The 12792-nt window shown below is 47.8% G+C and overlaps 1 protein-coding gene across 2 annotated transcripts in view; it reads left to right on the top strand.

Annotated features, from left to right (window-relative positions):
• fbxw10 (F-box and WD repeat domain containing 10) overlaps positions 1-12479 on the top strand; it is a 45201-nt gene extending 32722 nt beyond the window's left edge. For both annotated transcript variants that reach the window (XM_041858922.1, XM_041858921.1), the window contains exons 7-15: positions 82-285; positions 563-684; positions 2978-3132; positions 3366-3508; positions 3680-3838; positions 9255-9541; positions 9975-10175; positions 10338-11052; positions 11236-12479. In XM_041858922.1, coding sequence (XP_041714856.1) covers positions 82-285; positions 563-684; positions 2978-3132; positions 3366-3508; positions 3680-3838; positions 9255-9541; positions 9975-10175; positions 10338-11052; positions 11236-11464 — 2215 coding nt within the window. In that variant the 3' untranslated portion in view covers positions 11465-12479. The remainder of the gene's footprint in view (positions 1-81; positions 286-562; positions 685-2977; positions 3133-3365; positions 3509-3679; positions 3839-9254; positions 9542-9974; positions 10176-10337; positions 11053-11235) is intronic.
• The last annotated feature ends 313 nt before the right edge of the window (positions 12480-12792 follow it).

Below are 12792 nucleotides of genomic sequence, written 5' to 3'. Positions count from 1 at the left end.
CTTTTGACCAGAGCCCTATAAAGAAGTAGTGCATTTGGGCCATTTGAGATGTAACTGATGTATCTTTGTTGTGGTCAACAGGGAAGACCCCTCCAGGGTGGTGCACTACAGTGGAGGTCAGCTGGTGGCCGTGGGGTCCAAGGACCGCGTGGTGCGTCTGCTGGACGTGCTGACACTGAAGGAGGTGTCCCCGGTGATCCAGGGCCACGCCGGCTCCATCAGGGCCCTGCTGCTCTGTGAGGAGAGAGGACTGGTCATCAGCGCCAGCTACGACCTTAGCATCAGGTAGGAGGAGGGTAAAGGCATAGAAATATAATTACTAGAATGGGTATCTCTAGTCAATGAGACCATAATGGGTAGTTTGGACCCGTTTTTCTCAATTCTATGGGTTTTTGAATTTGGTTTGAAAACCCAGCAATGACTGTGATGAAAAATTATGCTGTTTTTAACGCTAAACTTGCGATTTACTGTCAGTTGTAGTTGTACCTTGTTAATTTAGGTGATCATACTTATTGAATCTTTATGAATGACTGGTTTGATATATACAGTACATTCACTATAGGTGTTGGAATCTGAAAACAGGCGTATGCCTTATGCTCTTCCGTGGCCACTTGGGTACCATCAACTGCCTGGACCTGCATGGGAATTGTATAGTCTCAGGGGCCAATGATTGCAAAGTCAAAGGTAAGTAAGTGTCACACATAAACCTCACCAGCCACGTTGTGTGCGTGAGTGTTGCAATTCTTTTTACACATACATGTTATTTAATCATTTCACCCACACCACTCACACGCGTGAACGAGCGTCTGCGTAGCCAGGCACTAAAATAGAAGTTGGTTGTGAGACGCTCCACGTGCTGCAAGTTCCCTTCTTATTGGATATCAGGAAGATTCAAACCCACGTGGATGTTTGAAAGACAAACGAGGACAGATTAACTAAAGATAACTAACTAAAAACTAGCTAGGTTTCCCTTTTTATCTGTGGATTAATCTTCGGAGTAGAGAAACACACGATTTTGTATGACTCTGGGTCAAAATTCTGCAAAGAACCAGCTAAAAAGAAGACTATACGTATGTCAGGTAAAATAACAACCCAATGTTCGTCTCCCAGGACAAACTAGCTAGCAATAGCTAGCTAGCTAAATGCCCATGAATATTTTATGTGTGTTTCGACCCCTAATTAATATACACTGCTCAAAAACATAAAGGGAACACTTAAACAACACAATGTAACTCCAAGTCAATCACACTTCTGTGAAATCAAACTGTCCACTTAGGAAGCAACACTGATTGACAATACATTTCACATGCTGTTGTGCAAATGGAATAGACAACAGGTGGAAATTATAGGCAATTAGCAAGACACCCCCAATAAAGGACTGGTTTTGCAGGTGGTGACCACAGACCACTTCTCAGTTCCTATGCCTCCTGGCTGATGTTTTGGTCACTTTTGAATGCTGGCGGTGCTTTCACTCTAGTGGTAGCATGAGGCGGAGTCTACAACCCACACAAGTGGCTCAGGTAGTGCAGCTCATCCAGGATGGCACATCAATGCGAGCTGTGGCAAGAAGGTTTGCTGTGTCTGTCAGCGTAGTGTCCAGAGCATGGAGGCGCTACCAGGAGACAGGCCAGTACATCAGGAGACGTGGAGGAGGCCGTAGGAGGGCAACAACCCAGCAGCAGGACTGCTACCTCCGCCTTTGTGCAAGGAGGAGCAGGAGGAGCACTGCCAGAGCCCTGCAAAATGACCTCCAGCAGGCCACAAATGTGCATGTGTCTGCTCAAACGGTCAGAAACAGACTCCATGAGGGTGGTATGAGGGCCCGACGTCCACAGGTGGGGGTTGTGCTTACAGCCCAACACCGTGCAGGACGTTTGGCATTTGCCAGAGAACACCAAGATTGGCAAATTCGCCACTGGCGCCCTGTGCTCTTCACAGATGAAAGCAGGTTCACACTGAGCACATGTGACAGACGTGACAGAGTCTGGAGACGCCGTGGAGAACGTTCTGCTGCCTGCAACATCCTCCAGCATGACCGGTTTGGCGGTGGGTCAGTCATGGTGTGGGGTGGCATTTGTTGGGGGGCCGCACAGCCCTCCATGTGCTCGCCAGAGGTAGCCTGACTGCCATTAGGTACCGAGATGAGATCCTCAGACCCCTTGTGAGACCATATGCTGGTGCGGTTGGCCCTGGGTTCCTCCTAATGCAAGACAATGCTAGACCTCATGTGGCTGGAGTGTGTCAGCAGTTCCTGCAAGAGGAAGGCATTGATGCTATGGACTGGCCCGCCCGTTCCCCAGACCTGAATCCAATTGAGCACATCTGGGACATCATGTCTCGCTCCATCCACCAATGCCACGTTGCACCACAGACTGTCCAGGAGTTGGCGGATGCTTTAGTCCAGGTCTGGGAGAAGATCCCTCAGGAGACCATCCGCCACCTCATCAGGAGCATGCCCAGGCGTTGTAGGGAGGTCATACAGGCACGTGAAGGCCACACACACTACTGAGCCTCATTTTGACTTGTTTTAAGGACATTACATCAAAGTTGGATCAGCCTGTAGTGTGGTTTTCCACTTTAATTTTGAGGGTGACTCCAAATCCAGACCTCCATGGGTTGATACATTTGATTTCCATTGATCATTTTTGTGTGATTTTGTTGTCAGCACATTCAACTATGTAAAGAAAAAAGTATTTAATAAGATTATTTCATTCATTCAGATCTAGGATGTGTTATTTTAGTGTTCCCTTGATTTTTTTGAGCAGTGTAGTTGGTTCACAGTTGGTTTTGATATTTTAACCTGCGTGTCATGATCGTGTCTGGTGTGGATGGACAAAATCAACATGCGTGCGATGCACACGGACGCACGCTCGTGGCCGGTGTAGTCAGCATGTCAGGCTGTCAGGCAGTTTGCTTGAATATTTAGCAACCTTGTTTTGTGTGTTAGTAACTTTGTGTGCTTTCACCTCCACGGCAGTGTGGAACCTGCAGACAGGGCATTGCTATGAGAAGATGAAGTTTAAGCACCACAACCCCATTCTGTGTGTGAAGATAGACAAGGCTCTAGTGATGAGCAGCTGTGACAAAGGGCTGGTCAAAATGTGGGGTATGGAGACCGCCTCACTCCTCAAGGTAAGATGGTCTGTACTCTGTCATGTCAATGTCTTCATTGACCTTTTACACAAAAGGCATCCATATCTATATTTTCAGGAGTCTGGTCTAGTGGTCAGAAGCAAAGATGTACAGTAAACTCAAACAAGGGCACATGGAACTGGGTTTCCCATTTCAGTAGGTTTCGATTTGAATGTTTTTTGAGTGAAAGTGACACTGTCCTCCCTCACCAAAGTCTCTGTCTTGTCTTCCAGGTAATCGATGCCCACCACAGCTCTGTAAAGTGTCTGTTCTTCGACCAGTGGCACATCCTGTCAGGTGGTTCTGATGGACAGGTCATGGCCTGGAGCACCAACTGTGACATAAAGAAGAGCCTGATGACCTATCGCCATCCAAAGTGAGCATAAACATTTTAAATAAAATATTTAAAAAACTTTTGTTTTTGGTACTGTTTTTGACTGGTTTATCTTGAGGTTCCTTGAATACTGTGTGTGTGTGTGTGTGTGTGTGTGTGTGTGTGGTGTGTGTGTGTGTGTGTGTGTGTGTGTGTGTGTTTGTCGTCCTCTAGGGAGGTCTTGGCGCTGATCTACCTCTTCCTGCGTGTCATCACCGGGTGTGGGGACGGGAAAATCCGTATCTTCAACTTCCTGACGGGAGACTGCCTGAGGGTCATCAAGGCTGGGGGTCAACACAGCGCTATCCAGTCCCTGCACACACACAACAACAAGTTAGTACTGTACTGTCCCTGCACACACACAGTAACAAGTTAGTGATAATTAATTTAACTTAAATCAACAAGTGAGTAATCATTCATTTCATTTTTACTTTGACAACCATGATTTTACCCAGAAGCGTATGTCTTTAAGACATCTCCCTCTCTTCTCTGCCCCTCCTGGTTCCCTTTCAGTCAGTCAACTTCGGTACAACATACTATGGGGAGTCGCACTCTCGCGACTTCGGTTGAAGGATGTAAAATCACACCTGACAAGGCCAGTGAAATCCGCACCTTGCGAGAAGCCCCGCCTTCCACAGGTGATTAGTGTGAGGCTCGGATTCATTCCTTAAATTATTACGCTCTTCACCTCACTACTATTTTTATTTTTAATTATTATTTTTAACAGACTAAAAAACAAACAATTGTAACACAAGACTGTCTTACGTTGTGCCGACTAAACTGTCCCTTTGTGGTAGAGCATGCTCACTCCCTGGATGTTGTGTGCTGGAGTTTGTATGGTTCTCATAGTTTCCTAATCACGAACAATTAGTTATTCTTCGGATTGCTTGGCCTGGCTATACCAATTAGTAAGATGGCAAAAAATGCAACCTAGACGAAGGCTAAGCCGGGTTCGGGTTCGCGACCATGCCCAAATAAATAAAGAGATACTTACGTTTGTTGTCTTGTATGTCTCAATTCCTAATTTCAATTTCAAGTTGGAGGGAGTGTAGAAAGCGGGGCTTGCGTGCTCCTCCAATGAGGAAGCAGCCACCGAACAGCTGGCTTGGGTAACCCCGGAACGAGGGGCCTTAGCACGGGTCTGAGCGACCAGTGCGCCACTCCGCAAACACATTACTGTGACGACAGTGCCTCCATGTTTTGTTATGGCAAACGGGGTACTACGTCAGCCATTTCCAGAGCCCTCTGTGCCCATAAGGGGGCCGGGCTTCAGGCAGGCTATACAGTCTCATGTATTGGAAGCTTGTCCATGTTTAATGCCCCTCTGGTACCCCGCATTCCATTGTGTTCATGGTGTTCAGGGGGTATATCAATCTTACCAGGATGGGAAAAATAAGTTGGGCAATTCCCTTTCTGTCCACAAGGGGCACCCTCCCCTATAGGTGGCTCATAATATATTATATAATAATATACAGTGCATTCGGAAAGTATTCAGACCCCTTCCCTTTTTCCACATTTTGTTACGTTACAGCCTTATTCTAAAGTGGATTAAATTATTTGTTTTCCTCATCAATCGACAGACAATACCCCATAATGACAAAGCAAAAACAGGTTTTTAGAAATGTTTGCAAATTTATAAAAAATAAAATACAGAAATACCTTATTTACATAAGTATTCAGACCCTTTGCTATGAGACTCGAAATTGAGCTCAGGGGGGCCTCCCGAGTGGCGCAGTGGTCTAAGGCACTGCATCGCAGTGCTAGCTGTGCCACTTGAGATCCTGATTCGATTCCTGGCTCTGTTGCAGTCGGCCGCGACCAGTAGATCCATGGGGCGGCGCACAATTGGCCCAGCGCCGTCCAGGGTAGGGGAGGGTTTGGCCTGCAGGGATGTTCTTGTCCCATCGCGCACTAGCGACTCCTGTGGCTGGCTGGGCGCAGTGCACATGTACGGTGTTTCCTCCGGCACATTGGTGCGGCTGGCTTCCGGGTTAAGCGGGCACTGTGTCAAGAAGCAGTGCGGCTAGGTTGGGTTGTGTTTCGGAGGACGCACGACTCTCGACCTTCGCCTCTCCCGTGTCCGTACGGGAGTTGCAGCGATGGGACAAGACTGTCACTAACAATTGGATACCACGAAATTGGGGAGAAAAGGGAAAGATAAGAAATTGAGCTCAGGTGCATCCTGTTTCCATTGATCATCCTTTATATGTTTCTACAACTTGATTGGAGTCAACCTGTGGTAAATTCAATTGATTGGACATGATTTGGAAAGGCACACACCTGTCTATATAAGGTCCCACAGGTGACAGTGCATGTCGAAGCAAAAACCAAGCCAGGAGGTCGAAGGAATTGTCCATAGAGCTCCGAGACAGGATTGTGTCGAGGCACAGATCTGGGGAAGGGTACCAAAAAATTTCTGCAGCATTGAAGGTCCCCAAGAACACAGTGGCCTCCATCATTCTTAATGGAAGAAGTTGATGAGAAATCAAGGGAGAAGGGCCTTGGAGATGGGAGAACCTTCCAGAAGGACAACCATCTCTGCAGCACTCCAACAATCAGGCCTTTATGGTAGAGTTGCCAGACGGAAGCGACTCCTCAGTAAAAGGCACATGACAGCCCGCTTGGAGTTTGCCAAAAGGCACCTAAAGGACTCTCAGACCATGAGAAACAAGATTCTCTGGTCTGATGAAACCAAGATTGAACTCTTTGGCCTGAATGCCAAACATCACGTCTGGAGGAAACCTGGCACCATCCCTAAGATGAAGCATGGTTGTGGCAGCATCATGCTGTGGCTATGTGTTTCAGCGGCAGGGACTGGGAGACTAGTCAGGTTTGAGGGAAAGATGAACGGAGCAAAGTACAGAGAGATCCTTGATGAAAACCTGCTCCAGAACATTCAGGATCTCAGACTGGGGCGAAGGTTCTCCTTCCAACAGGACAATGACCCTAAGCACACAGCCAAGACAACGCAGGAGTGGCTTCGGGACAAGTCTCTGAACGTCCTTGAGTGGCCCAGCCAGAGCTCGGACTTGAACCCGATCAAAAATCTCTTGAGAGACCTGAAAATAGCTGTGCAACGACGCTCCCCATCCAACCTGACAGAACTTGAGAGCATCTACAGAGAAGAATGGGAGAAACTCCCCAAATACAGGTGTGCTAAGCTTGTAGCGTCATACCCAAGAAGACTCAAGGCTGTAATCGCTGCTAAAGGTGCTTCAGCAAAGTACTGAGTAAACAGGTCTGAATACTTATGTAAATGTGATATTTCAGTTAATTTTTTTAAATACATTTGCTCAAAATTCTAAAGCCTGTTTTTGCTTTGTCATTATGGTGTATTGTGTGTAGATTGATGAGTAAAAAAACAAATCAATTTTAGAATAAGGCTGTAAAGTAACAAAATGTGGAAAAAGTAAAGTGGTCTGAATACTTTCCGAATGCACCATATGCCATTTAGCAGACGCTTTTATCCAAAGCGACTTACCGTCATGCGTGCATACATTTTACATATGGGTGGCCCCGGGAACATTGCTGATTCCTGCCTGTAGCTCATTAGTCCCTATGAGGTGTCTAGTGATACAGGTTATGGGCCCTGTAGGCGATTGGTGGCACTGCATATCAATTACCTGGAGGTCCTAACAGTGTATCTGGTGCTCACGCGCTTCTCCTTGCTTTTGTCGGGCCAGCTTGTGCTGGTCAGAACCGACAATATGTCAGTGGGTGGCATGCATCAACAGTCCGGGAGAGACTCTGTCTCTCTCCCTCCTAACTTTTGCTCACTCCCTGTTGCTGGGGAGCAGTGCATACATGCTCTCCCATTGGGCGATGCATGTCCTTGGTTGCCTCTAATTCGGGTGCAGATCTTTTGTCCAGGTGTCACCCTCTCTCTCAGGAGTGGAGAATACACCCATGGGTGGTTTTCGGCAGGGCCGATGTAGATCTTTATGAATCGCGAGAAAACGCGCATTGTCGTCTGTTTTTCTCGATGAGGGACCCGAGCGTTGGGGAGGGTGCGCCTGGAGGGCTTGTAGTTGAATTTTGTGACTACTCGTAGTAACCATGGTTCGCGGAGATCGGCCGCCTATTGGGCAGGGTCCCGTGGTAACTCCCGCTGCGCAGGGATCAGCTATTCCAGGCGCACGGGCAGGTTTAGCACCCTCGGCCAGACATTTGGGGTCTGTGGACTTGGCCCCTGAGATGTCCAATCTCGCGGCTAGAGGTTTACCTCCGAACATGATTACTACTATTCGTCCTCAAGGGTACCTTTTTTTCATGGGGCTGTATGCGTGCGTGGTAGTTGGACAGAAAGCCAGCGGGTGTGGGCGGGTGCAGTATGAAAAGATGCGGGCGGGAGTGGGAGGAAGAAATCAGTCCTGTACAGACCTCTGCTTTGGTCCCAAAATAAAGGAATTGTTCCTTTTCAGAGTGCTCTGGGGAGGAGCTTTTTCGAGCAGGATCATTCATTCTCCACTTTGAAAGTGTACATGGTGTCTATTTGAGCATGTCATGTGGGAATTGAAGGGCGCCACAGCAGGGCTTGTGTCCAGGCGTTGCGGTTCCTAAAGGGTGTGCGCCGTCTCAGGCCAGTTTCTAAACCTATTGCGCCTATTTGGATTTGGATGCTCTATGTGAGGCCTCCTTTTGAACCACTGGAGTCTGTGGATCTAAATATCATCTCCTGTAAAACCTTGCCCGTGGTTTTGGCCTCAGCTAAACGTGTTGGGGACCTTCACGTGTTATCCGTACACCCTTTCTGTACTCAGTTCGCCCTGGGCGACTCTAAGGTGACGTTGCGTCCAAATGCGGCCTTCGCCCTGACGTCATGGTTATGTCCTACAGGTCCTTAGCTTTTGAGCTATTTTCCTTTTGCTTCTGAAGAGCAACAGAGGTTACATGCCCTGTGTCCAGTGCTAGCGTTATGCACGTACATTGAACGGACCAGGGATATCCGGTTATATGACCAGCTTTTTGTCTGTTTTGCTAATCCAGCTAACGGCAGGGCACTCTTTAAGCAGCTGGATTGTGGAGGCTATCTCCCTTGCATATAGCAGCAAGGGTTACCTAGCGGTGTACGCGCCCACTCCACCAGGGGCCTGCCAGCGTTTTGGCCATTATTTAAAGGGTTGAATGTAGTAGATATTTGTGCTGCGGCAAGTTGGGCATCACCACACACTTTTGTGAGGTTTTATCGCTTGGATGTCACTGCTCCCAGTGTGCTTACAGCTGGGACAGGGGAAAGTTACTAGGCAGTGCGCCATGTGCGCAATACCCAGACTGCCACATCTTGTGGGGGCAGGTCTGAGTGGACTGCCATGGGCCGTTTCATTTAGTATCTGTTGGAGTCGGCATGGGGCGTGATTCTATTTCCCCATAGTATGTTGTACCGAAGTTGACTGACTGAAAGGGAACATTATGACTATAACTACTGTTCCCTGAAGGAGGGAAACAAGGTACAACATATGTTTGGAACCACACCACCTGTTCCTGGGCTCGGTGAAGAGTGGTATTAAATTGAAGGAATGAATCCGAGTCTCACGCTTATCACCTGTGGAAGGTGGGGTTTCCAGCGAGGCGCGGATTTCAATGGCCTTGTCAGGCGTGATTTGAGATCCTTCAACCGAAGTCGCAAGAGTGCGACTCCCCATAGTATGTTGTACGTCTCATTTCCCTCCTTCAGGGAACAGTAGTTATAGTCATAACTTTATGTTATTCTTCCTCTCTTTCTTTTCCTCCCTCTGTCTCTCTCTCCCAGTATGGTGGTGAACACGGGGACCAGTGTTCTGGTCTACCAGTTCACCAGGGTGCGCTGGGACTACTCCGTGCTGGCAGAGAGGGAGTTCTTTAACGAGTTCAGGGGTACTCTTAAAAGCATGCTCAATAAAAACAAGTACCCCTACTCCTACGTGCGGGCTGAGCGCATGACAAAGATAGGCTCGTCCAATCGTAAGATCTACGACCATGAGAGCAAGAAGCCAGAGAGGCCCGGGCTGTCCCACCACGCACGCTCTCTGTCAGCTCCCAACATGCGCCGAGCACAGGGTGAGTGTTTCTTTGGGTCTGGTGGCCGATTAGCCTTAAATCCAACCTGAATATCGCTCCATTATCGCTCGCTTTTATTAACCCCTTGTCTTTCCAGACACCTTCCTCTACCCTCATGATTTATCTCCTGTGTCTCTCTTCACTCTCACCTATGGCCAGACTAAACCCTGAATATTGCTCTGAAACAGTGTGTTATTCCGTTTGCAGACCCCTCTGTATTCATTCATGTACGTATGGCATAGCAACCATATAATAGTGGTCTACAGAACATAGAGCATGGGATTAAGCACAAACAGACTGGACCACCAGGCTAGGCTAATATCATCCTGCAGTGACTATCCTTTATCATGGTCTCTGACATAGAAATAGAATTGCCATGGTCTGACTTGCCATGGTACTAATTCTATTTCTGTGGTCTCTCTGCTCTCCACAGCTGCTCAGCAGGAGTCTATGAGGCCGGCCACGTGGAGTGCACTTCAGGGCCACCGTAGGAGCCGGGCCTACATCGACCTGCAGCCAGAGTTCATCACCAAGCCCCCCTCGGTCATCTCTCCTGGAAGACCCGTCAGCGGACACAGCCAAGACTCCCACAGCAGGGCCAGTCACACGCCCAGGAGTCAAACCACTGGCTCAGGTGAGATAGAATAGGATAGAATAGAATACAGTTGAACGTAATAGAATAGAATAGTAATTGAGAGAGACAGAAACGAGACAGACTATAGTCCTTATGGCTGTATAACAAAGTGCATGTTTACTATTGTTCCTTGTAATCAACCGTATATGCGGCCTCTCACAGCGAGGGAGCCGTCTGTGACGTCTAAGTGGGTGCTGAGGCGCAGCGAGAAGGCAGTGAAAGACCGAGTGAAGAAGAGGGGCCCCCATCGGCCCGTCACCCCTGAGCATGTCCTCCTCAAGGTCAACTCCACCCACCGGCCCCAGGGAAGCGACCAGGCCGAGGCCAACATGAAACTCAACGCCCGTGTACGAGACGCCTGGGGCTCCCCTCCACCTCTACCTCCACCTGTCCAGGGGATGGATCCAGAGCCCCATGCCTCACCATTCCCACCTGCAGCCCCAAAACAGAGCCCCCAGAGTCAGTCACAGAAGGCCCCAGCAGGACCCAGCCACCAGGTCTTCCAACATGGCATGACCAAGACCTACGTCCCCCTCATGACCCACGCTCTGGACCTCAACCCGAGGCACTCCCTCAACTGTCGTGAGGTCTGTTCCACCATTCCTTCCCCAGCCATGGTGCGGCCTCACACCAGCCACGCAGCTTCCACCCAGCGTCAGCCATGCCCCGAGCCAGAGAACAAGAGGCCCCAGACCTCCTGTGGTATAGGGGGTCTGGCGGTGCGTAAGGTGGGGGCATTCACTACCACCGCCCAGTCGAATGTCCAGGCCCCGCAGCGCATGTTCATGAAGGTGAGGAGCAAGCGGTCGGGACGCCACGTGGACTTTGAGATGCCCAATAAGACCATTAGCCAGTACAACCCTCTAGACCCATTCAGGTATGATATGCATAGAATTACACATAGAACAAATAAATTATAGGATCTCTATGATGGTATGCCTTTATGTTACCAAGCTAATTTTCCTATGAGACATTTTAAAGTATTCCTTGATTTGTTCATGAATCTATCCATCCATTAATTAATTAATTAATTTGTTCATTTATTCATTAATTCACTCAGGGAGCGTGGGGCCTTCAGGCTCCACACAGACACCCAGCTGGAGGAGTACTTCAGGGTCCAGAACCACCAGATGAACCAGCTGGGGGAGGGATGCTATAGGACCAAGGAGGACCAGGACAGACAGAGGAAGAGGGTCTGGAAGATGAAGGTCAAAGGTGTCCCTGCCTTAGACTTCCCCAAGCAGGACCAGGTGTATGCCCCCGAGTTGGGACATGAGATCTACATCTGAGACTGTCTGATACTCTCACCTGGACAGGTGTTTGGCTGGCTAAACCCAATATACACATGGAGCTTTTTGATCTGTGTGGCCATGCCAGGGCAAGGATAGAGCTCAGGGCTTTTGCATGTATGATTCTCCCCCCTGGTGGCTTGTCTCTTGTTTTTTTTAAAGAGGCTGTATGCACACCACTACTTGTGTATCATGTAAATACATAAACATATAGATGCATTTCTGTACTCCCACCAATCCATATATTATTTTTGTAATCTAATGAGGAGATAGCAAATTATTTTCTTTATCTGCTCTAATGAATGATTTTTACTTCACCTGTTTTGTGTCAGAAAGGTGTCTTTTTTCAAAGCGAGTATATGTTGATATGTTACAAACTCAACCTGAATATTGCCCCAGTGTCCAGTAGGGGTGAGTATAACACCATCTGAGTGTTGGTCAGTCAGCTCAGAGAGAGAGATCATAGGGGTTCCATCCCAATAATCTCTCCTTCCTCTGGAAGTGGGCACTCACTCACTACTCCCCACTGAAGTCCCTAAGTGAAGGGAAAAGGTGAGAGGAGGAGAGCACGTAGATGAGAAGGAATTATACAACTATCAAAGAGATGATGCTGTTTGTATGTGGCTGCTATGAAAGTGAATTGTGCGGGTCATCAGGGGTGTACTCATATCGTCGATTCTGTTGAAAAAAGTTTCGGTAACACTTTACTTGACATCCAGCGTCATAACACGTTATGACATGGTCATAACCATGTCATAATATGTCATAACAGCTGACATAATGTCATAACACGCAACTTACCTCACAAGGCAAAACATTACATTACACCATAGCCTACTTGTCAACGGTATGTTTATGCTATTTAACATTTTCTTACATTTTACATATTAAATGATCAGTATGTTTGTTATATAGCATTTTCTGAAATGTAACATATTCAATTATCATTGTAATTGCATACACATTGATGTCATACATGCACCTACCCCAATGCTCTGTTGCTGATTACTGGGATGAATGCAGGAGCAGATTTCAGGAGCAGGACAAGACACCCTCTTTTTGACTGATGACTGACAAAAGGGCATGTACGTGAAAGGCCTATCTGGCTTATATGGTTATGATGGTCATAATGTTTCTTGACAGTGTCATAAAGTATATTTTCTACAAAAAATGGTTATGACCATTTGCTGGGTGTCAAGTAAAGTGTTACCAACGTTTCTTAAACGGAAGCAAACGGAACGAAATGGGGATAAACCTACCTGAATTTGTCCAATAGAAGCTGTTTGAGCTCAGGGCTTTATGGTGACAGGTAGCTTAGTGGTTAAGAG

This window comes from Coregonus clupeaformis, chromosome 31 (genome assembly GCF_020615455.1).
Source record: "Coregonus clupeaformis isolate EN_2021a chromosome 31, ASM2061545v1, whole genome shotgun sequence".
In the NCBI taxonomy this organism is placed as follows: Eukaryota; Metazoa; Chordata; class Actinopteri; order Salmoniformes; family Salmonidae; genus Coregonus; species Coregonus clupeaformis.
This window is presented reverse-complemented; position numbering and strand designations above follow the sequence as displayed.